Genomic DNA, 26,017 nt, shown 5'->3' with positions numbered 1-26,017 from the left:
ATATTCTGAGATTAAGCGCCATTAAAAAGTTAAATTTTTCGTCAGCCCTCATTTTTTTTTAAATTCATTTTCAAGGTAAAAAGGGGGAGTCATCACAAAACTGAAAAGACATGTACGGTTCAATAGCAAAAACATATATAATATTAAAAACTGTAAGAATATTTATTACTAAGAGATTTACTGGAATTGATTATCAAATTTAAATTTAACGTGTTTTCAGGCATTTAAACGCGTTACTCGCTGTCTGCAATGCTATTGGTCCGTGTTTTGAAGTTCCCTCTCCCCATTGGCTGAGAGACCTGCCAGTCACAGCTGTTTGTACAGAATGTGGTTCCTGTTGTGTGGCTCCGCCGGTGACTGTGACAGCAGCCTATGTGGTATCTGTCTAGCACGGCGAGGAGTTGACAGGATGAAAAAATGAAAACATGGAGATTAAACCTCTGTGATAGCTGAAACCCACGGTCACACCTGAACCATGAAACCTGTCACAGTGGCCTTTTACGGGTTTGCTCTGGGTCTGTTAGCCGTTGGCCTGCGAGAGTTGCTGACTGGCTTCGAGGAGAACAGATGCAGTATGACCTATATGTTTGAATATCCAGAGTACAGGGTGAGTATCCAGGCTAATTATTACACCTGACACCTTTATTTAGCAATACATTAGCTAACAACGTATCGTGTTTGTGACGTTATTTTAGCTTGAAGCTAACTACATTATTGCTATCTTCCCTCAATTATTCATTCATTCTTAATTCAGTGAATAAAATGTTGCTTTACATAAAAAACACCAAAAATATTTCCATGTTACACATAATTAAGCTATTTCCTGACACATGCTAACGTTACCCGGTAGTGAAAAGGTCTGTGCTGTATTTCCTCAATGGTTTCTATTAATAGTAATACACACGCTCACCTGCTTGGTTGTAGGTGTGTGTTTGGTAAGCTTTTCGGATTAGATTAGCTAAAATTAGCTGGGCTATAAAACCATAAATCAACTGCTGATCCCTGAATCCTCTCAGCAGCAGGTTATCAGCTTTGCAAGGAGTAAACATAGACTACTACGAGTCAGGTAGAAGAAGTATCTGATGAGAAAATGACAGCATTAATGCCATCTAGGTCGTCTTTAATGTGTTCATCTGTCCAGAAGTGGAGCACAGCTGGGGGCCATGTACTGTATGGGATGGGATCAGCTTTATTGCACACAGGATAACATGCCTTTTTGTTATATGCAAGAGCAGAGCAATGCAAAGAGTTCATAAAGGATTTCTCCCTGTGTACATGTGGTTATTAATGGAGATTATGTCCTGAGTCAGGGCTAGCACATGTGATACAGTGCCTATAAAAAGTTTTCACCCCCTTGGATGTTTTATCCTTGTATTGATTTTATAAATCAGTCATGGTCAATATAGTTTGGCTTTTTGACAAAAACAAATTCCAACAAACCTCTTTAATGTCAAGTGAAAATTGATTTCTACAAAGTAATGTCAATTAAATAAAGATATGTAATATAAAATAAGTGACTGCATAAACATTCCCCCCTTCAAATCAGTATTTAGTAGATACACCTTTGGCAGCAATCACAGCTCTGAGTCTGTGTGGATAGGTCTCAATCAGGCTTGCACATCTGGACACTGCAGTTTTACTCCATTCTTTTTGGCCAAACTGCTCAAGCTCAGTCAGGTTGCACAGGGATCGGGTGTGAACAGCCCTTTTCAAGTCCAGCCACAAGTTCTCTATTGGATTGAGGTCTGGGCTTTGACCCGGCCACCCCCGAACGTTCACCTTGTTGTCTTGAAACCATTTCTGTGTTTTTGCTGTATGCTTTGAGTCGTTGTCCTGCTGGAAAATAAATCTTGTCCCAAGCTGTAGTTCTCTTGCTGACTGAATAAGATTGTTGTTGTTTGCCGCATTCATTTTACCCTCTACCTTTACAAGCCCCCAAGAGCTGGCTGCTGAGAGGCATCCCCACAGCATGATGCTGGAACCACTGTGGGGATGATGTTTGTTATGGGCATGTGCATTTTTGGTATCCACCAAACATAGCGTCTTGTCTGATGGCCAAAGAAGTTTCTTCCACTTGACCATGCAGTCTCTCACATGCCTTTTGGTGAACTCTAGTTCATGCAAGATCACTTGGTTGCTACACTGTTTTGCCTTGTTTCCCCTCTTCCTTTGTCTTTCTGCCTTTATCTTTTTATTTTATTGTCATTATTATTATTATTATTTTGTTTGCTTGCTTTCTGTCCTCTTTCTTTTCTCCTTGATTTTTTCCCTTCTTTTTCCTTCTCTTTGTCTACATCAATTTGTCTCTTATTTATTTTCATCATATGTATATAATTTTGTAAATCAACACTACAACTTGCTACCTGTTTATCTGTCTGTTCACATATATTTGTTTGCATGCACTTATTGGTGAATTAAAAAAAAAAAAGATTGTGGTTGGATGAGAAGTATAAACAAAAAAAAAGAAAAAAAAAAGAACTCTAGTCCACATTTAATCTGAGTTTTTTTCACCAGGGGCTTTCTCTTTGCCACTCTCCCTTAAAGTTTTGACTGGTGAAGAACGTGGACAACAGTTGTCGGAGTGTTCTTTTGTCCTCATAGTGTAATGATAGCCTAGGAATACTGCCAAATTATATTGACCACGATTGATTTGGAAAATCTTTGAAAAGGATAAAACATCCAAAGAGGATGTTTCCCCTGAAAGATTATCATGAGGCCTTCAGTGTGAGAACACAGCAATGCCACACATCTAACATCTGTCAAACCCCTTTATATTAAACCAGAACAAACTATAGGTATAAAAATAAGAGTGGAAAGAAAGCTTAGGAGCCTAGTTTTGACTACCTGTTTGAAAATAAATGTGTACAGTGCGCGGTACAGTTGTTTTATTGTCCTTTGGCAAGTCAAAAGAGACAACAGGGCTATGATCAAAGAAAGAAATTTCAGCCAAAAAAATTGATGACAAAAATTAATCAAACAGGGTTTGCTTTTTTGAAATATGTACAACACATTTAGTTACATGCGTTGTGTGTCACCAATTTTTAACAGTCTGTCAAACATTGATGTGTCTCTGATATAGTTCATGTTGTATTCACAGCGTGTGGCTCTGCCTCGACGTGTGGCCAGATTGTACCCGGCGTATGGACTCTACCTGTACGGAGAAGGAGTGTACGCCCAGGAGACCAGAGCACTCAAACTCACCGGGGCGCCTGTGCTCTTTCTGCCTGGAAATGCAGGCAGTCACAAACAAGGTAGAAGCACATATGGAACAAAGATTAACATGATGATTTCAAGGCATTTTTAAGTATTTACATTACTTATTTATAGAAGGTTATGACAGCAGAAACATTCAAGTGGCTGTTATTTCTGATGTTTCTTCTCTCTCTGTGGATGAGTTTCATTGCTGTCCAAAAGCAGTGAGAGGACATATATCTATATTTAGCCTAAGCATACACCTACAGTGTTGCTTACTATAATTCAGCTGTGTCACATCAACTTGCTGCTATAAATACTCACTGGAAGGAAAGACTTAAGTATTATTTAATTAATCTGCAGCTGAAAATAGTAAGCTAAAAATAGACTCTTAAATCATGATGGGGGAATGGCTAAAACTACTATGCCCACGATGAATCATGATCCACTTTATAAGATGTATGTATTTTGATGGCTCTGGGTTAGAAGATTGGATAAGATTATAAATATATTGTTTGCACTATTGTTGCATAAGTAGGTTGTATTCACTGGACTTTCTCTACCTGATAATCCTGTTTTCTTTCTTGATAATAAGAATCCGTCCTGATATGATGTTGGCTGTTTTTCTAGTCATCAGTTGTGTGGAGGAGTTTAACACCCGCACATGAATTCACATGAAAACAAACAGATTTTGTAGTGACTCTGTAATGTTTGTAATAATAATACTGCTACTGTCAGATCCTTGAAGTGTCTTGTCCTACATTGAACCCTCAGGTTGACATATTGTTAACAGCAGCTGTGTTTGTTAAGCTTCCTTACTTCACATTGCAGCAGCTTAGTGTAGCAGCATTAGGACTACAGTATTGCCATATAAGATTAGATTGTTACTGGAATGTTTCAGGGATCTTCCATTCAGAAAAATTACACAGGTTATGTAAAATTAATGAGCTTCTTCAGCTGCAGTCATAGTTTTGTTTTTAGGTCACAAAGAGCTACCCAAGGATCTAAAGACACTCCAGAAGTGATAACTCTGATCAATAATTCAAGATTAAAGATAGTAATTTACATAGAAGAGCAATGAATGAATAATTATTGCTGCATTTCAAAAAGAAGAAAGGCATTACAGATGAATTCCAGTATCAGTAAACCCTGGGCCCCATTTTTGGATAAGTTTGTTGTTTTGGGGACTAAACTGATTGTTTCATCTGACAGCCACAGAACAGGCTGTCATAGCTGTAGCCCGACAAAATACATCCACTGAAGGTGCCTTTTCCAATTAGAAGCTCAGATTATTATTGAAAATTTCCAGCTACATTATTGAAATGTTTACTATAGACACACTATTGTGAAATAAGAGCCTGATATAGTTATATTAGTAACAATTTACCTGATTTCTTATTTTCGTACTGATGTTGTTTACATTTGATTTGTTCTGGGTAGTAGCTGCTCTTCAGAAGTCACAAGAACATGTCCTACCAACTGCATGTTGCTGATCTTTTGCAGAGACGGTTCAAGACTCCCACACTGTCGACATTTTCTTTAAGGCCTGAACACAAAGCGGATCAGAATTTGTCCAACGGGAGACTTCTCCTGCACATTAAAAATGTCAACGCTGCTCTATAGCATCACATGATGCAATTGTTCAGAAAAATTTCAGCTCCAGATTTGGATCATACTGCATTATTTTTCTATGGGCTAATATCTGTAAATAGAGACAATATCCCATATATTGACCTTTTAAACTCTTGGTTTGGACTTTGATCTCATATTTTGACCTTTTAAACTGATGGATTGGACTATCCATCTCATATCTTTGCCTTTTAAAAACATTATATTGACTCTTAATTTTGTGTTTGACATTTTGAACTAAGTAGCCTGAGTTTTATCTTAGAATTTGAGCCTTAAACTTATAATTTTGACACTTTAAAATCTCAAAATCATTTGTCATCAGTGCTAAGTTTTTCCCCCCATAATTCTTTACTGATGAAAATGAGGGTGACAGTTTATGGTTAAATATTGACCCGGTTAGGCTCTCAGAGCTAAATTCAGAATCTGGCCCTGCTGTGATAAAGTTTGACACCCCTGTTCTAAATGTTCAGTTATGACCTTTTGAAAAATAAGTTATGATAATAACAGTTTTTTAAGAAACTGTAACCAATCAAGGCTCCAGTGGACATGCAACTTTATTGTTCTTTGAGTAAAACTGTGCTTTTTTGAGCATTACATCGATGCCATTTTCTTTTTGTGGATATTCTTTTATTATCAACTTTATTTTTTTTTTGGATGAATGAATTTGTCTTCAAAGGTTAAGATGGAGCCTGTGTAGCCTGTGTTGCAGTCTCATATTGATGTAATGAAAAGGAACATGACATTTTTAATACCTTTGTACATTGCAATATATGTGAAACGCTTTAAAAATGATTTACTCTGAAAAGACAAGCGCATGGTGATAAGTTTCTGATTGCATTGACGCATCCAGACATCTATATGACCCAGTTTTTCAACCTTAATTCTGTCTGTGATAAAACACTGAGTCTGATCATTCTGTTAAACTCTAAAAAATGTCTTCTCTTTGTAAAGCTCGCTCTTTGGGCTCTGTGGCCTTGAGGAAGGCTGAAAACATGGAGGGAGGACTCCACTTCAACGTGTTCACCGTGGACTTCAACGAGGAGCTGGTAGCGCTTTACGGTGGCAGTTTGCTCAGGCAGACTCACTTCCTGCACGAGAGCATTAAGGCCATCCTGAAGCTGTACAAGGTCAGGCTCCAAATATCACCTACTCATCAGACAGGGTTACTTACACTCTGGTAGATGAGGCTGTCAGAGTGATATTTCAGTGTAGGGCTTAGTTACCAAGAATATATCACATTTCAACACCCTACTTTAAAACTTGGGTTGTAAGGAGATCAGAGAGGTAAGGCAGAAAAAAATAAACTTGCAAAGGTCTATTTACAGGCTATGTTTATTTCAAATGTAGCTTTAAGGTGGTTTCCATCAGAGTGACTGCTGGTTAGCAGCATTCATCAGTGTTAAAAGGAATATGGCAGCCAGGTGTTGGATATAAGGTCTAAAAGCAACACGATATGACTAACAGAGCTCCAATTAGATTATACTATTTGTGCTTAGTCAAAAAAAGGGTAGAGAGGGTCAAATGTCACCCTAAACCATGACAACTGACTTCCTGAATCATGATGGGCAATACAAAGGAAAAACCGAGGTCAAGAGTAAAATTAAACCACACCATAGACCAAGAAACCTGCAGATGCAGACCAACTTTATTAAATAATTTACTAAGAAAGCTGCATTTTATTAGCTGATATGCAAACAAAAGAGATGTTTGCTGAAAAAACTGAATACTATGTTACTGACTGGCAGCATTGGATAAATAACTGTTACTCCATTAACAAAGAAATTAAAACAGATAATCCTGTAATTCTGCTCAGAATTAACCGAAAGTTGTACAAATATTAACATTGAAACCTGATGGTCTTGGGCTGTTCTTGTGTTTTCTCCTCACTATCATGATTATCTACACAATGGCTGTGTATAAATATCATGCTGTAACATCACTACAACATCACAATTCTTATGATTCTGGCCGTTTCAAGATTGATTTAATCTAGATCTGAAAAAATCTCGACAATACTTTTTGTATTTGAAAGACCCAACATTAATCCACCATTAGGTCAACACTAATCAGCATCAGCAATATTAGGGTGGCAGTGAAAGCATTCTTTTTACCAGGCAGATACTGCTTCTTCACTTCTAGTGGGGCCAAAGTTGGAATCTATACCCTTAGTTAACTATCCACATGTTAATGAACTGGGTGTTCACCTGAGAGTTGCTCACAGCTGAGTCACTTGAGAGTTGTTTGCAGGGTCGTTGACCTGGTTTCACCTGAAAGCATGTCCTTCTGGGCCTCTCCCGGTTTGTCCTGCCTGCATGATGTTGGGGCCTGTGATCCAGCCTGAAAGTGTTGTTTAGATTGCTGTTGAATTATATGAAGGGGATAAGAAGTGTCTTAGTCCACCATCTTGGTTCAAAAGTGGTTTCTCAAGTCCAGTTGCCCTTTTGGCAAAGACTTGTATAACTGTTAAAGAAATGGTTTAATGGAATGTCTTGGTCTAATAGTGTACCCCTCTCTCCTCTGTCAGCACTTGAAGACCCCCCCTCAGAGCGTGGTACTGGTTGGTCACTCCATGGGAGGAGTGGTGGCTCGGGCGCTGTTCACTTTGCCCCGCTTTAACACCAATCTAGTCACCCTCATCATCACACAGGCCTCCCCTCACCTGGCACCAGTTTTAGCCCTGGACCCCTACCTGCTGGGTAAGGAGACCCTCAAGCTTGATCCCTAATACCTGCATAGAGATGAGCCATAAATTCCTGATTTTAAATGAATGAAAATAACAACTGATTTTATTGGTTATATGAATACCCTGAACCTCCAGTTAATTGTATATTTTTTTTAAAGAGGAAGCCATTAAAGACTTTAATTCAGTGTCTATGGAAGAAACTAAATATTAAAGACTTAATTGTAGGCGGGTTTATTCCAAAATGCATGAGTGATTTATATGTGTATGCAAAACAGGAAGTGTTTTTGTACTTAATTGCAGAAAAATATTGAAATACAGATAAGTTGCAAGCCTTTTTCTGTTTGTTTGTTTCTTAACATGTATTTCTCCTTGATTCGTGCAGATTTCTACTCTGCAGTGAGGCAGAAGTGGGTAAACCAGGCAAAAAAGCTCAGGAATGTCACGGTTCTGTCCGTTGGGGGTGGTTACCGTGACTATCAGGTTCGCTCTGGTTTGATTTCTCTACCTTGTCCCCCTGGAGACCCAAATAAGATGTCACTGGTGGTAAGTACTGCTTGTGAATTGGTTAATCTTATCATCAAGGTTCCTTCCACAGCAGGAACCTTTTCACTCCCAAATCATCAAATTTCAGAATAATGGCATGATCAATGCATCACATCGTATGTTGAAGGCACAGATACTGCTCAATGGTAAAACAATTATGTTTTTGCCAAACATCATGCAAAATAAGTTTTTGTTCTCGGAAATTAATAATTTGGTTCAATAATAACAAATAATTTCAGTGAAATTAATACACATATATTAGTTAAAGCTCAAAACATTGCTAAATTTTGGCTGATTTTATTAAAGATGGAGGAAGAAAGATTTGTAAGCTGAAATTGTCTTACTGCCGCGCTGAACCAAAACATCGTGCTCACTTGAAAGAGCTGGGGTTCCCATCACTTAATTGACAGAATATTTCTTTATTATTTAGCTGTTAGTGGTTTGCAGGCGATGCTTTGTGTAAGAGATAGATGGCATTTTCATTGCTGTTTGGGCCACACAAATGAGACAATAAATCTGACTTCAGCCTCCATCTGTAAAGGCTTTTTAAGGGAAACTTCTTTGATATTTGTCTCAGTCCATCCTGACTGCACTCATTCAGTAAAAGCACTCAGGTTGTGGCTAACTATCAGACCATATGAGCTCATAAATCTTGAGCATTGGTCGTGAGTCATAAATGTTACAGTCGCACAGTGGCTGCCATGCCGCCATGACTGTTACAGAGTGGGCTTGAAGTCATTTAGTGAATGCCCACCTTAGGAAGGCAAAGTTGTGTTTTGTTAGGACACCTGTTAGGACCATGACAGACAATACTGAAAAGTGTTTAGAGTGAAAAGCCCATTTCCCTCACTAACTCCTGAAATTTTCTTTATAGAGTCAGGGCATTCAGGCCCTGTTATTCGAGAACATCTCATGTACCTCACAAGAGTATGTCATTTGCGCTCTTATAAATTGAATAAATTTACTGGTTTGGGTGAGGAAGGGGTTTTTGGTAGAGTTACAGGAGGGAGAGAGTCTTGTAGTGGTGTCTGTTTCTGTGCAACAAAAGGTATGAGTATTTGCTGGACAAACACCTTTGTACAAAACATCAAAATGTGGTGATGATGAACTGAAACAGCTCTATGTGTTTGCACCAGAAAATGTCAGCAAACTTTCAGGATTACCATGAATGTCTGGAGTTTGAGATGGTTTAGTCCTGCACTTCTCTTTTCTTTTTGTTTCAATGTTTTCTTCTTTGTTTCAAGGCGACTGCAGTCCCCAGGACATGGGTGTCCACTGATCATCTGTCTATTGTTTGGTAAGCTTTAAGTTTTGTGTGGCTTTGACTATATTTGAATAGTATGTATATGAACTAAACTCAGTGTTTTTGTCTTTATTTCAGGTGCAAAGAGCTCGTTCTTGCTACTGTCAGGGCGTTCTTTGACCTCCTTGATCCTGAAACCCGACAGGTAAGAACAGCAAAAGTTATTATGAGAAGTTTTTATTGAATTTGTTCATCTTATTTAAGTTGATATAAAAAGAAATAATAGGAGTTGCTGACAGAGAGGACTAATTCTCATTTCAAGAGCTGGCCTTTAGTTTCAAAGCTAACAAATTTGCTTTTCTCTCAGTTCACAGACAACCCTGAGAAGAAAATGGCCATCCTGAACCATCACTTCATCAGACACCCTGTGAGGATGGTGGGAGAAACCCAGGACAACTCCATCTCCATCTTAGGTTAGAGAGAAAACAGAGAGATGTGTTCATGTTTTCTGACAGGGCTGGTCGATGGTCCAGAAGTTAGACCTTGATGATTTTTAGCTGAGTGGCAGTACGTGTTGTATTTCAGTATTTTTTGTGTATGTTAAGAAGTAACAACAACGACGTCAACTTGAACTCAAACCTACAAGGGCAAAATGTCGCACTTGGCACTTTTAAGAACAGCCTTCAATACAATGTGAACTTACTCATAAAAAAGGAAATAAAATAACTATCCACATTTTTAAAAATAAATAAATGCTCCTCATATAAAATAAAGTGATGATTCCCTATCTAGCTTCAGCATAAAAAAGATTATCTCATGGTCAGTGAGCATACTACTGTTCCTATTTACTGAGCATTAAAGCTGCCCTTTTTTCAAATCAGCAGCAACTTAAACTATATCCTTGGTTCTCAGCTGTTGGTCAAGGCCCAAAAGGGGGTTGTGAAGTACTTTTTCAGTAGGTCGCGCATGTGTGCCTGGAGAAAAAACTATGTGGCAAAAAATGTATGACAAGCTTTTTTTTTTTGAAGGACAGGTCTCCCATATCTTTATTTTATCAGTTTTTTTTAAAAATCTCAAGTCTAAACTATCCATTTTTCATTACAAATTTAATGAATTTGGGTCACATTAAGAAGGTGGTTATGGGTACAGACACCAGACCAGCTGAGAACCGCTGAACTATATTGATGTAAATAATAATGTCCCTGTATGTTGTTTAAAAGTATATCAATATATCTCAAAAACTGATAATTTAGACATTGGGTTTTTTATGGATATGAAATTGAATTGTCTGATAAATAAGTCATTTTTCCTTTTTCTTTTTTGTTGCTCAGATTTTCCTGAAGCGTGGAGTGAAGTTAACACACTGCGTCTGGCTTACAGCACACCAAAGGTACAGGATTTTTTTACCAATATGCCATCTGAACTCCTTTAACGCAGTCTAACAGGAACAATAATAAGTGACGAGTAAATCTACAGTCCCTTCTCAACTAAAGGGAAATTGGAAAAGCTTCATTACTAGTTTAAACAATAGAGGACTCCTCAACAGTGTGTGGGTAACGTTACTACTTAACAAGGCTGTTACTAGTAGGATGCATCTTGTTTCTTTACTATACTTGGAAAAGTAAAGTGTTAGAGTATGTTTGCATCACCAAACATTAAAGTCCTTTTGCAACTCTATGTGTTGGTGATATTGTCCAGATTTCATATAGCCCTACTGAAAATCTACTTTTGAATGTGCCAACTCTATCATCATCCTGAAGCCTTGTTTAAAGACTATAATCTGAAATTTTTCAGCCTAATAACAGGAATAAAATAATAACATTTGGCAGTTTTTTAAAATGCAAACAAAATATCAACTAGCTAGAAAGATGCATTACATCAGGCACAGCTGTTTCCATAAAAACAACACAGCACAAGCTTTTGAACTATTGAAATAAATGCTCTCCTCTCTTGCTTGTTATTGAATTTGCCAGCTATCCATGCATCTTGAGACACCCATAGATTTGTTTGCATTTTTTTTTACAGATATGCAGCTACATGCTAACAAGAGAGAGAAACAGAAACTGTGCAGATGCTTTGAGGAGTTTCTTGTTATGTGGCAACAGAAATCAAGGGAAATGTGTTTTTTTCAGTAACTGATTATTTTTATGAAAAAGAAACTAAATACATACTGAGAGATTAATATAGAAGGAGGAAAGCAGGGGCTCTAAGCACATACAATGAGGAAGGAAATACTTTAAAAGCCTTTATTGTAATAGCCAAATCATTTAAAAAGCCTGTTTTGACCAGGCTTTTAAGTATCATCTTTTTCTATAGTTCATATTTTTCCCCTGTTTATCAAGAGCACCCATTTTTGTTTTACAACTCTTCTTTTTTTGTGACGAGTAACCCTCTACTCTATCCATCGCAGCTAGACTGCTTGTTTGGTTAAATAAAAAGACCATCTAAAGAAGGAAAAGAAATATCAAGTGTTAAGTGTTGTGTTGCTCTCTGTCTGCAGGAGGGACAGGTCAAATATTTTCTGTTTGCACTGTCGAGTCGGAGGAAAGCCTACAGCCACTTCTACTGCCGGAGCAGCAACCTGGTGAGTATTCAGCTACTTAAATTTATAAGATAAAATGGTAATTGTTGTAATATCTGTGAAACAAATGACAAACATCAGTGCACTACAAGTATACAAAAGAAGTGTGGTTTACTTTGGTTTTATACACTTTTACAAGTCTAGAAGGCTAGTTTCCTTTGAAAGATGGCAAAACCAGGTACATTAGCGAAACACATCAACAATATGAGCTTTTTTATATGTATGATAAAGGGCTTGGGAAAAAAAATGTAATTCATGTTCTTGTCCAACAGGAGATGACGAGCTGGGTCTATGGTTGTGTGCATAAGAACGGTTCTTCTTGGTAAAAATGTCATCTTCTTATATACTGCAGCTCTGATCAGTCTTTAATTTTTGTCAGTGAAGATGTAATACAATTTGTGCTTTTAGTAGATGGCACATATAATTCAGTGCATTTTGCTTACTCTATGAACTTCCAGTGTGCATGCAGTCGATCTCTCCATGGCCACTGAGCTTCTTCCTCCATACAAGGTGACCGTTTTCTACAGAAAGGCAGTTTAGTTCATTCATTGTTGTGTTGCTGTTGTTTACTCATAGAAGTCTGTTTTCCTCAACAGGTCCTGATTCTGAGTCTCAGTGACTTGTCCTCAGTTACTCACCTGGTTGTTTCAGCCTCCAACCTCAACGGCAGACAGGTACAGGATGAGGAATCCTCTCTCTGTGATGATATGACTTTTTAAAATTGTTTTTTTCTTTTCTCTCTGAAATCCTGAGAGATGACAGTGCTAGATAAAAGTTTGGAGCCTATCAAAGTAGCTGCATGAGTGTAGGTTCATGGCATTTTCCAGTTTACAGTATTTAGTTTTTGCCCTTTGCAAATTTGAACACAGTAACAGAGAAAATCTGCAAGATATTCAAGAAGAAAATACTATAGGTGGTTTGCTGATGTTGCCCAAAGAACTGCAGACGAGGGGCAGGATGTGATTTCTGCATAGAGCAGTGCTGTCAAATTGCCAAAGTTTAGTGCTGTTTGCAGCTCTGCAAACTATTAAAAAATGAAAAGAGGTACTTTCAAGACTTAGAAGCAGTGACACTTAAGTTTAAAAAGGCTACAGAGAAACATTTGCATATATGAATTAAAAACCTCTGTCCAAAGTCTGCAGGAGCAGAGTAAGACAAAGCCTGTGTATGCAGTTTTCACTTTGTAAAAAAGGCTACAGTCATTTTGCTATTTAACAATTTAAATCTGGCTAGAATATAAAGTAATACAGACTACAGTGGCAATATTTTCAGAAACAAGATATCGCTAGAGTAGGGTTTGTTTAGCAGCTTGTGGAGCTAAATAAAACAAACAACAAAAAATGTGATTCTCAAGCAAACATACTCACCAAGGCAAAAACAAGACGGTAGACAATCAGTGCTGCCTTTGATATGAGATCATTGCCAGCCACACATAGTATTGCACCAAGATTTATGCATGCCTTTGGATAGAAGTGAAGTAGGAGGCCTGAAGGCTTAAGAAATTTGTGAAATTAATTGCCTCCACACCATGCAAATCAGTCAACCCGTGAGGAAAGTCTCTTTTCTGTAAAGCATAGGAATAATGTCCAATGTTCCAGAAATTCTTTGATATTTTTACATCTAGAGTTAGCATACTCTCTTCCATTCCCAACAATTCCCAGCTAGTGTTTTCACTTCCTGCCACCATCTGATGTTTGCCTGTTATTAGGAAGGATCACATGTCTGCATGCAAGCTATACTGACTTTAATTTCTCTTATTCACAGTACACAGTGGAGTGTGAGTGGCAGAGACAAGAATCTCTAACTCTGTCTGTGGCGGTGCCACATGTCCTGTCCTTTGGTGAGTGGTAAAACTGTCGTTATTCTACTTCAAAAAATGGGAAAGGAAAGGCACATTTTCATGGACTGTTGTTCCTCCAGGTTTGACTGTGAGTGATGTTACAGTCAACTCGTCTGGACTTCTCCACACCATCAGACTGCAACATTTTCACCAGGTACCTCTCATCATCTCAGTGGCTGTGTACTACTCTGTTTCTGCTCCATCTCTAAATTTAGAACCCTTTGGTTTCTTATTCTAGGTCTATCAGGCTTTCAGAATCAATGTGGCAAGCCAGTGCAAAGTACACAAGGGTAAGTTGTTTTTCAGAAGCTCACCTTGAAGCACAGATTAAAAGATTTTCCAGACTTTTACTTGCACGTTTTTTAAAAGACACAATCTCATTGATTTTATCGATGACGGCACTGAAAAACGCAGAAGCTTAAAATGTATCTGTTTAATGAGACAGGTGCTTAGAGGAGGAAAAAACTGCAAGCAAACTTCCCATATGATCTAAACTGCATTCTTGTACCATTCTGTCTGCAATTTTTAAACCTTTGCATGGCAGTGGTGTGTTTCTGTCCTTTCACCTTTGAATGTTATTTGATTTTTATTAGTATCTCTTTCTGTATTGTGACAATTCAACACAAATGCACATGTTAAAATATATAATGACGAATATTGTTTGTTTGTTTGCAGACAGACTGCCCAATGTGTACAGAATGAATGTACCTTGGTTCCGAGAGGACTCTTTAACCACGGTCAGGTCAGTTAAATCATCTCTGTGCTTACTTGTGATTCGTATTCAGATAAATTCCCTGCTTCTGCCATGAAATGATGTGATCTGTCTCCAGTGTGCCGTCAGTGACTGAGATCTTAGGGATGCTTCACACAAGTCGACCAGACAACACCTCTGGTGTCCTCCTGCAGCTCCACACTGCCCCCAACTGCCAGTACAAGGTAATACTTCTGACCTGCCGAAGAAACTACCGCCCTTATCTGTGTTTGTTGTCATGGTGAAGGTCAATGAGGGTTCAGTTCTCAGGTTTTATGGAGGAGATTAGGCTCAAGCTGTACAAGCTAATCACAGCTGATAAGATAAGAGTTGTGATTTTTTAAAACCTGAATTAAGGTTATTAGAACTTTAAATGAAATAACAGTGTGTTTACCCTCTGATTTTCCCTGCAGGTGTCAATAAGAACTTCATTACCCAGAGTCCTGGGACAGGTACTACTTTCCTGTGTCTTTTTATGTCTTATAAATTCTTGAGGAGATGAATTTAAGTTTACTTTTCTTCATCTTTTTATTTAGATGAAAATAGCTCAGGATGTTATTCCTCCTCCCTGACAGATTCTGAGGTTCTGTGGTCCCATGGTGCCGGTGTACACAGCTGTAACGCTCCTCCTGGCCTGTGGGGGGCAGCTGTCCTCCATTCTTAAGTCAAGGCGAGCTGCAGACATGAGTCAGGTGGTGGGAAAGGGTCTTCAGCCTCATAAAGTCAGCCTGCCTGTTTATGTTCTGCATGTGTTACTCAGGTAAAGTCTTTCTTGAAGTCTTACATGGTATTTTTGCAACATTACTTTCTGGCCTTTTTTAAGAGCTTATTATCAAACCTAACAGCCTTTCTTGACTTTTATCTTGATGTTGCTTTTCTATTTTTTTTATTATAACACTTTATTATTATATTTTAGATTGTCATTTGATTTCACCCTCTTATTTTTCTCTTCTCCCCCCCCCCCCGTAGTTGCAGCTGGTTCCAAGAAAGCTGGTCAATGCTCCTCCTCCCTCTCATGGACTCCCTCCCTCCAACCACCCCTGATGTAACATTTCAAGAAGTTGATGTCCCAGCTGAAGAGTGGCCCCATCTCCTGTCCCCTCTGCTGTACATCTTTGCGGCAGCTGTGGCATACTGGGGTAGCACACTGCTCCGTCTCCTTATACGACTGGTCTCCCTCTTTTTAGCCCCACTGCACAGGTAGGGTTGGGCACTGAAACTCTGAGGTATGGGCTATCAAATTTAAGGGGACATTCTGGTTTATCAAAGTTCAGGCATCTGTATTATTATTTTAGGCTCTTAATTAGGGGTGAAAATTACAGAGTAACTCATAATGTGAAATACAATGTGATACAATAAATGGGATATGTGATACAATAAAATCACAAAACACTGATTATTTGATAATTGTTATATTTTAAGAAGGTCACTTAATAATAAATCATGTCCGTTTTAATATAAGGAGTATAAAATGCCTCAAAAAAGGGAAAATGCAGGATTAATACAGTTCCTCCTCATTTGGTGCCAATTTCACCTGTTACCATGTACGTCTGTTCTCACAAGCCTTATTTTTGTCATGAACACCTCTACAAAGATTTATGAAGTAATGATGCAGTGGGCACAATAACTAATTTTTCTAAAAGCTAAGACTTTTCAAAAATTCAGAAAGCAATATTTGCATTGCAAATCTGCATTTTGATAATAATATTTTGTCCCATTCCTACTTTAGAGAGATATCATGATTAATGTTTCTGGATTTGTTTCATAGCTGCACACAGGCTACAAGCACTGCAGCATAAAGCAGGATGCAAATGCATCTGATAATGCTGCATCAACTTAAACTGCACTAAAAATCTGTTATCATTTAGGAAAAGATTGCTACTAAGATGGACTGTCATATTAATTCAAACAATTCAAACAATTCAAAGGATAAATCCAAACCTTCCAGATTTTGTATTGGAAAAGCACAGTTTAACCAGGATGAACATGGGAGTTTCAGAGTTTCAGGAGTTTCTGTCTCTACCTTTAAACAAAGTTACCGCTTGAGAACTATATGTGTGAAAATTGTTTGTTCATAGCTAATGTAACATTTTTGTAACACACATTTAAACAAGAAAATACTCTGCAAAACAACATTTTTTTTTCCATTCGGGTCTGACGCTCAAACACACCAATCTATAGGCTGCTTCTGGGTTCAAAAACAGAATCAAACCTTTGATGAAAAAGAAACCATTTTGCCATGTTGTCAGACACTTAAGTTGAGTTACTATGTTGGAAAAGTCTCTATTTTAAAAGTAATATAATTCTCCTTTAAATATGTCTCAGCTGTGATTTAACTGTATGATAAAACCACATTTTTTCTGTTTTTCATGCAGACCATCAGTCTCCAGAGACTGTGGCACCCTTAGACTGCGGACCCAGCTCTTCATCACTCTGTGTCTGGCTGTTTTGGGTTGGACATCCTGCGGGGCTTTATCAATCTGTTTTGCTTTTCTGTTCCACCTCTACAGGGTGAGTCTTACAACATTTAAATACAATCTAAGAGCACTTCTGTGTCCTTTGGTAATAATAGAAGTAATAATCTAGCCACTCAAAAAATAAAGCTGTTTTCAATCATGCTCTCTTGCAAGGTTTTTACAAACTTTCAATGGGCAGTTTTCCATTCTTAGATATGAGGGTGATGTCTCAAAAGGCAAGACATGATGTGAAAAGATGCTGCAGTAATCCCAGATTGTAAGATTGTGGAGCAAGCAACAGAATCCAGGACTAAAATGACAGTTTCTGTCTTTATATTAATGCTACATGTTATTGGATGCATAGTAGTGCATGAGAACATGTGGTAAGACTGTAGTGGTGAGCAGAAAAGTCTTCATTAGGCGCATTACACTGGATGCATTCTGACTTTATGATAAGCAAACTGCATTTCTTCAACTCTGTCTGCCCACGCGTGGTTGATTTTCATTCTTTCACACATTGATTTACCTTGACTTCAGAAAGTTTATGAGTGGCCTGGAGGGGAAAAAAAACAGTTAAAGGTGGAGTGAAAATGTGTAAATTTGTGTTTGCATATGCAGATTTTGTCTTTTTTTTTGCTTTGTGCATGTATGAAAAAAGTAATTGTTTTTTTTTTTATCTGCACTAACATTTGCGTTTTTTATAACTTTTGCATGTTCAGGTTTTGAGACTGCAGATGACAGAAAGATCTTTGAGTCACATGTTGAATCTGGTGAGTAATCAGGTATATTTGTATTGCTGGTGCTGATGATTTGAGGTCTGTGAGTAGTTTGACTGTGGATTTAGGTTTAGAAATTCTCTGTACTGTATTTTTATTGTTGCACAAATGATTAATTTGATCTCATGTCTAACACTGATAAGCTAAATAAAAGCTTTTTAATCCTTCAATTGTATGCATATGCATATATGCAACTGTAAAAAAGAGTATATTAAGAAACATTTTTGTCATTGTGCTATTAACAGTGTTGTTAGATTATGCACATACCTATCTAACAACTTCACTTATTGTCTGCTTAGACGTTTTTTCTTCTCTTTAATCTGTTAATTTTGAAAAAAAAATCACATATATGCATCTTGGGCTAAAAGCAAACTGGTTTTAATAAATGTTTAAAAAATAGAAAGGCAAATGTTATTGCCCCAGTAAATGTCATGCATACCTTATGTATAACATAGAAATGATTTAGTTCTAAATCATCTTTTCAGGCTCCCAGGAAACACAAAGATGCTGAGAATGGCACAGTCGATGCTGAATCGTTGAGCAAACCTAAAGAATGTAACGGCACCCCCCTGCTCTCAGAGTGTGTTCTGCAGGAGGTGAGGGATGACTTACAGCTCCACCTCTGCCTGTCGGCGCTCCTCACACTGCCCATCATGCTCATCGCACCCTCACTCATCCACTGGATCCGCAACCTGAGGTACCAAATGAAAAATAAAAAATGTTAGAGAACAGAAGAACCTCAAAGAGCTAAAAAGAGAACAAACTGCTCACTGTTTTCAAGTCTTTGTGGAAAACAAGTATGGAGACTCAAGCTGTGTATTGAACCAGGTTATAAGCATGTTTATATCAGCTATAAAAGGGTCTTTTTTTATCTGTTTTTTTTTTAGCCAGCTACTTGACAAACAAAGTGGTACATCATTGTAATTGTAATGAGAAGTGTTGGGGTAATGCATATAGGGTAATCAGTGACAGTGCTAAATTTAATCTTTTGTTGCAGTGTGTTACTGAAAGAAAGCTGCCCTGTTTTCCTTTCCCTTCTGTTGCCACAAAAAAAAGAAATTCCAGAAGCGTCTGCACAGTTTCTGTTTCTCTCCTTCCTGTTGGCACGTAGCTGTGTGCTAGCACAAGATAAACAGCTGTGTCATTGTGAGTAGTCAATAGATTAAGCTAGTGAGATGGAAAAGAGAACAACCTTACAATGTGGAAATATCCCCAATATACTAAATTTGTGTAATATAAATAATATAAGTTCATAAGCGCCCGTGAGCTTTGCCACAGTACTTTTTTAATGAGCTTTGCAGAATTATGCTGCATGTGTGTAATGCAGAAAGCCTTTGGCCCACTGTATGCCTCTGCCCTGTTTGTTGTTGAATTGTGAGCATGAAGAGATGTGAAAGGTTATCCCATGGGTTCATTTGTCTGCAGACATACAGATTATGGGCTGTAAATCAGGCTGTGAAATGAAGTTAGAGTCTACATATACAGTCCCTATTAAAGATATTCATTGCTTTGGATGTTTTACCCTTTTATTGATTTTATAAACATGTATAAACCATATAATTTGGCTTTTTTGACATAGAAAATTACTAAAAAAGACTTTAAAAATCTAGATCATCTATGACAACTCTGAAGGAGTTACAAGCTTCAGCAGCTGAGATGGGAGAGACTCTGCATACAACAGCTGTTGTCCAGGTTCTTCACCAGTCAATGCTTTATGAGCGAGTGGCAAAGCGAAAGCCACTGTTGAAGAAAACTCAGATTAAATCTGGACTAGAGCTCACCAAAAGGCATGTGGGAGACTCCATGGTCAAGTGGAAGAAAGCTCTTTGATCTGATGCGACCAAAATGGTGCTTTGTGGCCTTCAGACAGGATGCTATGTTTGGTGGCACCAAACACTGCACATCACCGCAAACACACCATCCCCACTGTGAAACATGGGGGTGGCAGCATCATGCTGTAGGGATGCTTCTCAGCAGCTGGCCCTGGAAGGCTTGTAATGGTAGAGGGTAAAATGATTGCAGCAAATTATCGGGAAATCCTGGGGGACATTCTTATTCAGCCAGCAAGAAAAGTATGACTTGACTAGTAGCATACAGCAATATCTACAAAGAAATTTTTTAAAGACAGCAAGGTGAATGTTCTGGAGTGTTTGGGTCAACGCAGATGGGCTTGAAAAGGGCTGTCCCTGTTTAGCAGTTTTGCAAAGAAGAAGAGAGTAAAAAATTGCAGTGTCCGGATCTGCAAACCTGATTGAGACCTATCCACACAAACTTCGTACAGTGATTGCAGCCAAAAGTGCAACTAAATACTGGCTTGAAGGGGATGAATATTTATGCAGTCTCTTATTTTACATTACATGTTTTTATTTAATCAACATTACTTTTTAGAAATCTGTTTTCACTTTGACATTTAAGAGTTTTTTGGGGGAAATAAAAATAAGTAAAATTATATTGATCGTGGTTGGTTTATAAAATCAACAAAAGGGTATGCCATCCAAGAGGGTGAACACCGTACAAAGACAAACATTAAGCTGGTTTTGTGTCACTTTCTCAGTTGATATGTGTTACAAATGGTTAACCCAAAAGTAATTCTAACGTATTTCTTTTCTTGGTAGCTAACATAATTGCATAATGAGTTGCTTTTAAAGTTACATTACACAAAAAATGTAAATAGTCATGACCTTGTCTTTGTTAAAACTCTATTGTGATCTTCTGCAGTTATTCCCACCTGTTGGATCCTGACCCTTGCTGGCCACACCTTGTGCCTCTTATTCTAGTGTACATGCTGCTTATTAACTGCAACACTTTAAAACTCAGCAACAGGTAAAGACACAATGTCACTAATGCATGCTCACCCTGTGAGATTTATTGTCCTGTCCCTAAAATGGCAGAAGGATCCCTCTTCACTAACTTCCTCTTCTTCTGTTTCAGTAAACTCCTGCCTCTGACATCCTGCCTCCCTCTCCCCTTGGCCATCACCATGATAACCTTCTCCCCGCTCCACCTGTACAGAGTCACCTACTTCCTGTTGGCGGCCCTAGTCCCTCTGGCCTTTTGTAGTCTGCTCTGACGGTATCTGACAGGTTTCAGTCCACATCTCCACCATAACAAGCCTTTTTTGAACTCACTAAAGCTGACCGGGGCAGATTTGTCCCATAAAGACTCGCTCCATCTAGCTGCAATGGAGCAGAGCCATAGACATACATAGCTTGGGGAACTGTCTGCTCAATGTTAGTGCTAAAAGCTCCATGGTGATTACACTATGTTTTAAAATAGGAGTCTGTAATAGCCCTGGAACCTTTGGTGCAAATATGGCTGCGAAGGATTGACCTGAAACCAAGTTTGCCTTACTCTGTATATCTATAGCTCTGCCTTCATGGAGCAACAACTCCACAACCAGTGAAGCTACTGATACTAGAGGTATACAACAGGGTGTTAGTGTTTTAAAGTGTTATTTTTATTTTTATTTCTTAGTGCTTACAGTGACACATTCACTGTGTCACTGCGCTGTAAACTCCTACACTGCCTACTGCTTAGCTAAGACGTAAAGCTGTGTTTCTCTGCTTTATACTGCCGCAGCAATGCCACAAAACAGTGGTAGTGTATACATCATTCCACAAGGAAAATCCAAAGTTATCATGTTTACATTTTACTTTATCCACTCTTTGATTTACAACAGTGACAATGGCAGCAAAATGAAAATACTGTACGTTTGTAGGTCTTATCTTTTGCGTTGCTAAGAAGAGAAAAGTTCCGATCTCCTTGTTGCAAAAACTAAAGTCTAAACAAGTGTTTTTGTCTAATTCCCATTTAGTAGATCTCATTAACATCTTATTACAGCTTATCACAGGATATAAAAGGCAAATTTCACTCAAGTGTCTTGAAATTGTTCATTTTATTTCAATACATTCGAGTGAAAATTTCTTATTAGACAGTTTTCTGGACAGCAGTCCAACAGCTGTGATGCTAGGCTATGTATTCTACAAACAATGCTGAGAATATTATTAACTATGGAGTAGGAAAGAGCTCGAGCTATGCTGGGGAAAAAATGTGTAAAGACCACATTTCTGCATGACCCCAATCCTTTTTTCTGTATGAAGCCTGATTTATACCTGCACCTCCTTGAAAATGTTAATATGGAAGAACAGGGTTGGTTGTCACACTTTTCAAAACATCTGTTAAGTCATCCCTACATTAAATTGAAGCTTAAGGTGTTGGCTTGAAATGTGTATCCCTCTCATTTTCCAACTTATTTAAACAAATTAATGATAAAAGACACTCTGACGCATTGTGACAACCAACCCCATCACATAGTGGTTGTCACACTATGGGGTTGTTTGTCACAATGTTATATTAATGGGAAAAACGGGAGATATAATGAGTGTGACCACCAAACTGTGTGACAACCAACCCTGTTTTCCTTCCGTTCATGCTGAAGTGACACAGATTGCAAGCCTTCAGATTGTTCTCATGGGTAGCTAGTCAGAGTAATATCTACAGGAGTATTGTGTGCACTTGTTCTAAATAAAAAACAAGACCTTAACTGCAAAGGTCTGTAGGTCCAGCCTAAAACTCCACTAATGTGTTAGGATACATGGCCAAAATTTACAGTCGATATATGCTATTGTTCACTGCAAAAATATTAGACGTAAATATCGGTAGAAATTTTGATAGCTGCCGATACTGATATTTGCTTTTTAAGCCAATATCTGCCCATACCCAAAACAGGCCAATAATATTGTGCATCCCTAATAATAACCAATAAATCTAACAGACCAACATACTTGTTGGGCCCCCATAATGGATCACTGAGAACTATGGTTCTCATTTGGTCTATCAGCAGATAGATTTAGACAAATTTAGAACCACTTGGTTAAAGCATGCGGGTTATGGTCTAAAATGACAGTGCCATATTTACTTTGCATGAAATAAATGAGCCAAGAAAACAGAGAGAAAGCAGAGGGATATGTTTATGCTATGGATGTTTGAAAGCCTTGATTCCCCATTCAATGTCACTTAACTCAGCGTCCCCTTTTTGCCCTTTTATTCAGTGAATTCTGCATTATTTACATTTTTCACCATTCAAGAAAGAATCTAATCGCCGTCTATGGAACTTAAACCTTTCTATGAAGGTATTTTAGATTCAAGTTTCATAGTGAATTATCTGGCAGCTCAGTTATCTTTTGCCTTCTTTTTTCCTGCCGAGTTTTTTTAGAGAAATATCTTTGCTGCAGTCTTTTTCATTTATTGTCTTTAGCTCAATTTTGGGTTAAGAAAAAAAACAGCTGATAAGTAGATAAAACAGAAGGAACATCTTGGTAGTACTGAAGGAACTCATGTGTTGAAATCCACACTAATTGCACTAAACTTCTGTCTTTATTCTGGATATACATCAGTGAAATTCACTGATCAGTGAATTTCTTTTCTGGGTTTAATCAAAATTACAAAACAGAAGTCTAATCAACACAATTAGAGAATCAAACTTTAGTAAATTATCTAGATGATTACTTTAAAGACACAAGTGTTGTGTTAAATGTCCAAAGCTTCCTCCAGTCTGTCTAAATGTGCAAAGCTGGCAGCAATGCACTGGTGTTGACTGGTTAACCAAAAGTGAATGATGTGATTGTGAGATAAATAAGCCTAAGAAACATGTTGCCATCTGAGAATCATGGTAGTTAAAGGAATATTTATAACGTTTTTCTTATGATGTACTGCAAATTACATGATACTGGTCCATGAGGTTCATAAAGACCAGAATCCCTAATGGTTTGGAGTATTTAGATATGGTTTAGGCTACAGCTGATTCTGTATGTTCTTCTGTTGAAGCTTGCAGCTTGTAAAGTTTAAAAAGCTGATTACTTCCTTTAAGCCCCAGATTTATGTTTAGTGAAGGATTATGGGATGTCTGTTCAGTATTATGGCTGTTTCATATTTATAGTTTGATTGGAGATTTAAACAACTTCAAGCTTATGGTAGAACATTTTACATTTATTTGCAATTGGAATATATTTTGCTCGGCACTGCTGCAGTCTCTGGTAAATGCAAGAATTATTTTGTTCTTATTTGCCAGTAAGTGGAGGAAAGTATAGTACGGCTATTTAGCATGAACCAAAATTCACACATATGGTAGGTTTGGAATCAGAATTGTGAATGAAAAAATGCATTGAAACATCTCTAATCTGCATAGCATATTGGCCAAAATCATCTCGGCTGTGCAGTGGCTACCTACATATCACTACACTTCAGGCTTTAATGATAGGTGTTTAAGGAAGATATACAGATTTGAGGAAGAAGGAAGAATGTTTGAGGTTATGAAGCTTTCAGACAGAGAAATCTAATGCCAGTTTTGCTTCAAACCATCTTGACAACTGTCATATAGAACAGTTTAACTTTGTTGCAGTGTGTTAAGAATGGAGTGTGTTGGAATGACATGTAGGCCAAGGATTTTTGTTATAGTTCTCGTTGCTGATGATTTTTTACTGTTTTTTACATAAACAGAAGGTGCTGGATGAAGATCTGAGACTTAATTTACTATTTCAGCTTCTCAGGACCATAACAACTTAGATCAATGGTTAACAACCTTTTTTTACATGGAGCCCTCCCTTCTGTTTAGAAACGGCTGAGCCCCCATTTTAAAATGTGACATTGTGCTGTTAAAAATCGGCTTTGATTTTACCTTATAATCAAATTTATCCTATGAATATAAGTCCACACACATTTTTTCTCACCAAAAGGCCTTGTATAAATTATCGAATAAGTGTTTTAACAGGATTTTAATTAATATGTGCAAATTTTTACACCTTCAGAGCAGATCAATACTTGTCCTCTGGCACCCTCCCTGCTGTCATATCACACTGATTTTGTCCATTTTGCCGTGTGTGGTAAACAGAGTGCGTCCTCCCTTCCTTTAAAGCCTTGGTTTTTAACTGGAAGGTTGGGACCCAAAAAGTGTCACGGATGTGTGCTTGGAAAAAATTATACGGCAAAAACTCCGTGGCATGCATTTATTTTGAAGGAAAGTCTTAAAGTTATTTTTCTTTGGTCACATATTTTGTTTTAAGCTAACACATCTGATAGACAGTTTCAAATATCCATTGCATGGATATAATTCACATTCATCTCGGAAAGCTCCCATAGAAAGCATTTGGGAAGGGCAGGACTTTTAAAAAAATTCTCTGAAGGTGATTGGAGGAACATTCTGTCTTTCACATTCATGACGGGCCAATCAGAGCAACAGGACCAAATGGCATTGTACACATGTGCTTCTCCTGAGCTCACAGGCTACCACACTCATAGACTGTTAATGGCAGAACTTCTCAGTGAATAAGGCCTTGTCCACTCATAGACGAAAACAATATATTTCCATTTCGTTTTGAAAAAGTTTTCCGTAAACACAGGATTGTTTCAGGAAAATATCCGCATAAGCACGGAACCACTGAAAACAACTGAATACGCTGTAGTATACATGCCAAGCCTGTAAGTGGCGCTGTAATGCTCACACGGAAATGTACCAAAAGAGAGAGGAAGATTACAGAAAACTGCCACAAACTTTCTCCTAGTTGCCCTTCTGGTTGTTTTCTGTGGTGGATTTAAGAACACCTGGTGTATGCTGTTCTCGGTGGTGGTAAAGGAGCATCAGATTTGGCTGTAAAAGCCATAATAATCTCAGTAGCTTCTGCAGCACGAACACAACAAAAACTGTAAAACTGGGCGTAAACTGTTCAATTCTCAGACAACTCAGACACAAGGTTTGAGTCGCAAGACTCAGTTTTCACAGACTTTCAACGTGTTTGGTAGTTTGCCATGCATTGCACATTGGGACACTATAGCCGACTATGGCCCAACGACAGTCTGAGCAGCTTCTCGCTACTGTTCAGGGAGATTTCTAATATGGTTAATATTCTGACTGCACACACTCCCACGGTGAAAGCAGAACCTCAAGCAGAATCCCCAACTTTGGGGAATGTTTTAATTTGTAAGCATTTTTAATCACAATAAACGCAACAGGAATGCTTTTCTAATGTTCCTCCCCATAAAGGAGCAGGAAGTATTCCTACCTGCAGACACGCACGGTGATGCTATTTATTAGTCTGTAAGAGAGTGAGATGGACAGAGCAGTCTGGCGCTGTTTGTAGCATTTTGAAGCGTAAAAAAATAGACAAGATAAGACTACGTGTTACCTCAACCTCAGTGTGTGACACTCCTCTAAGGAAACTGTCTTGGAAATTTTACCAATAGTAGAGGATCAATGCAGGATCTTGAGTCAAGCAAATGTCTTTGTTGAATTTTATTATCTTGCAAGAGTGAAGTCAATCATACAGTG

At 38.1% G+C, this 26,017-nt stretch overlaps 1 protein-coding gene across 1 annotated transcript; it reads left to right on the top strand.

The window, feature by feature from the left end:
- The first annotated feature begins 457 nt into the window (after positions 1-457).
- pgap1 (post-GPI attachment to proteins inositol deacylase 1) lies at positions 458-25,080 on the top strand. Its single transcript, XM_041806531.1, has 26 exons — positions 458-607; positions 3,098-3,251; positions 5,773-5,948; positions 7,346-7,517; positions 7,887-8,047; positions 9,292-9,344; positions 9,429-9,495; positions 9,658-9,763; positions 10,622-10,680; positions 11,791-11,874; positions 12,144-12,193; positions 12,330-12,381; positions 12,468-12,545; positions 13,636-13,711; positions 13,792-13,865; positions 13,950-14,001; positions 14,387-14,453; positions 14,542-14,647; positions 14,876-14,914; positions 15,038-15,222; positions 15,432-15,662; positions 16,838-16,973; positions 17,638-17,688; positions 18,180-18,391; positions 20,413-20,517; positions 20,626-25,080. Exons 1-26 carry the CDS (start codon positions 476-478, stop codon positions 20,762-20,764), a joined length of 2,817 nt encoding a protein of 938 aa, XP_041662465.1. The 5' UTR covers positions 458-475; the 3' UTR covers positions 20,765-25,080.
- The last annotated feature ends 937 nt before the right edge of the window (positions 25,081-26,017 follow it).

The sequence above is a fragment of the Cheilinus undulatus genome, linkage group 15, assembly GCF_018320785.1.
Source record: "Cheilinus undulatus linkage group 15, ASM1832078v1, whole genome shotgun sequence".
In the NCBI taxonomy this organism is placed as follows: Eukaryota; Metazoa; Chordata; class Actinopteri; order Labriformes; family Labridae; genus Cheilinus; species Cheilinus undulatus.
The sequence above is the reverse complement of the archived record's forward strand: the minus strand, read 5'-3'. Positions and strand labels throughout refer to the sequence as shown.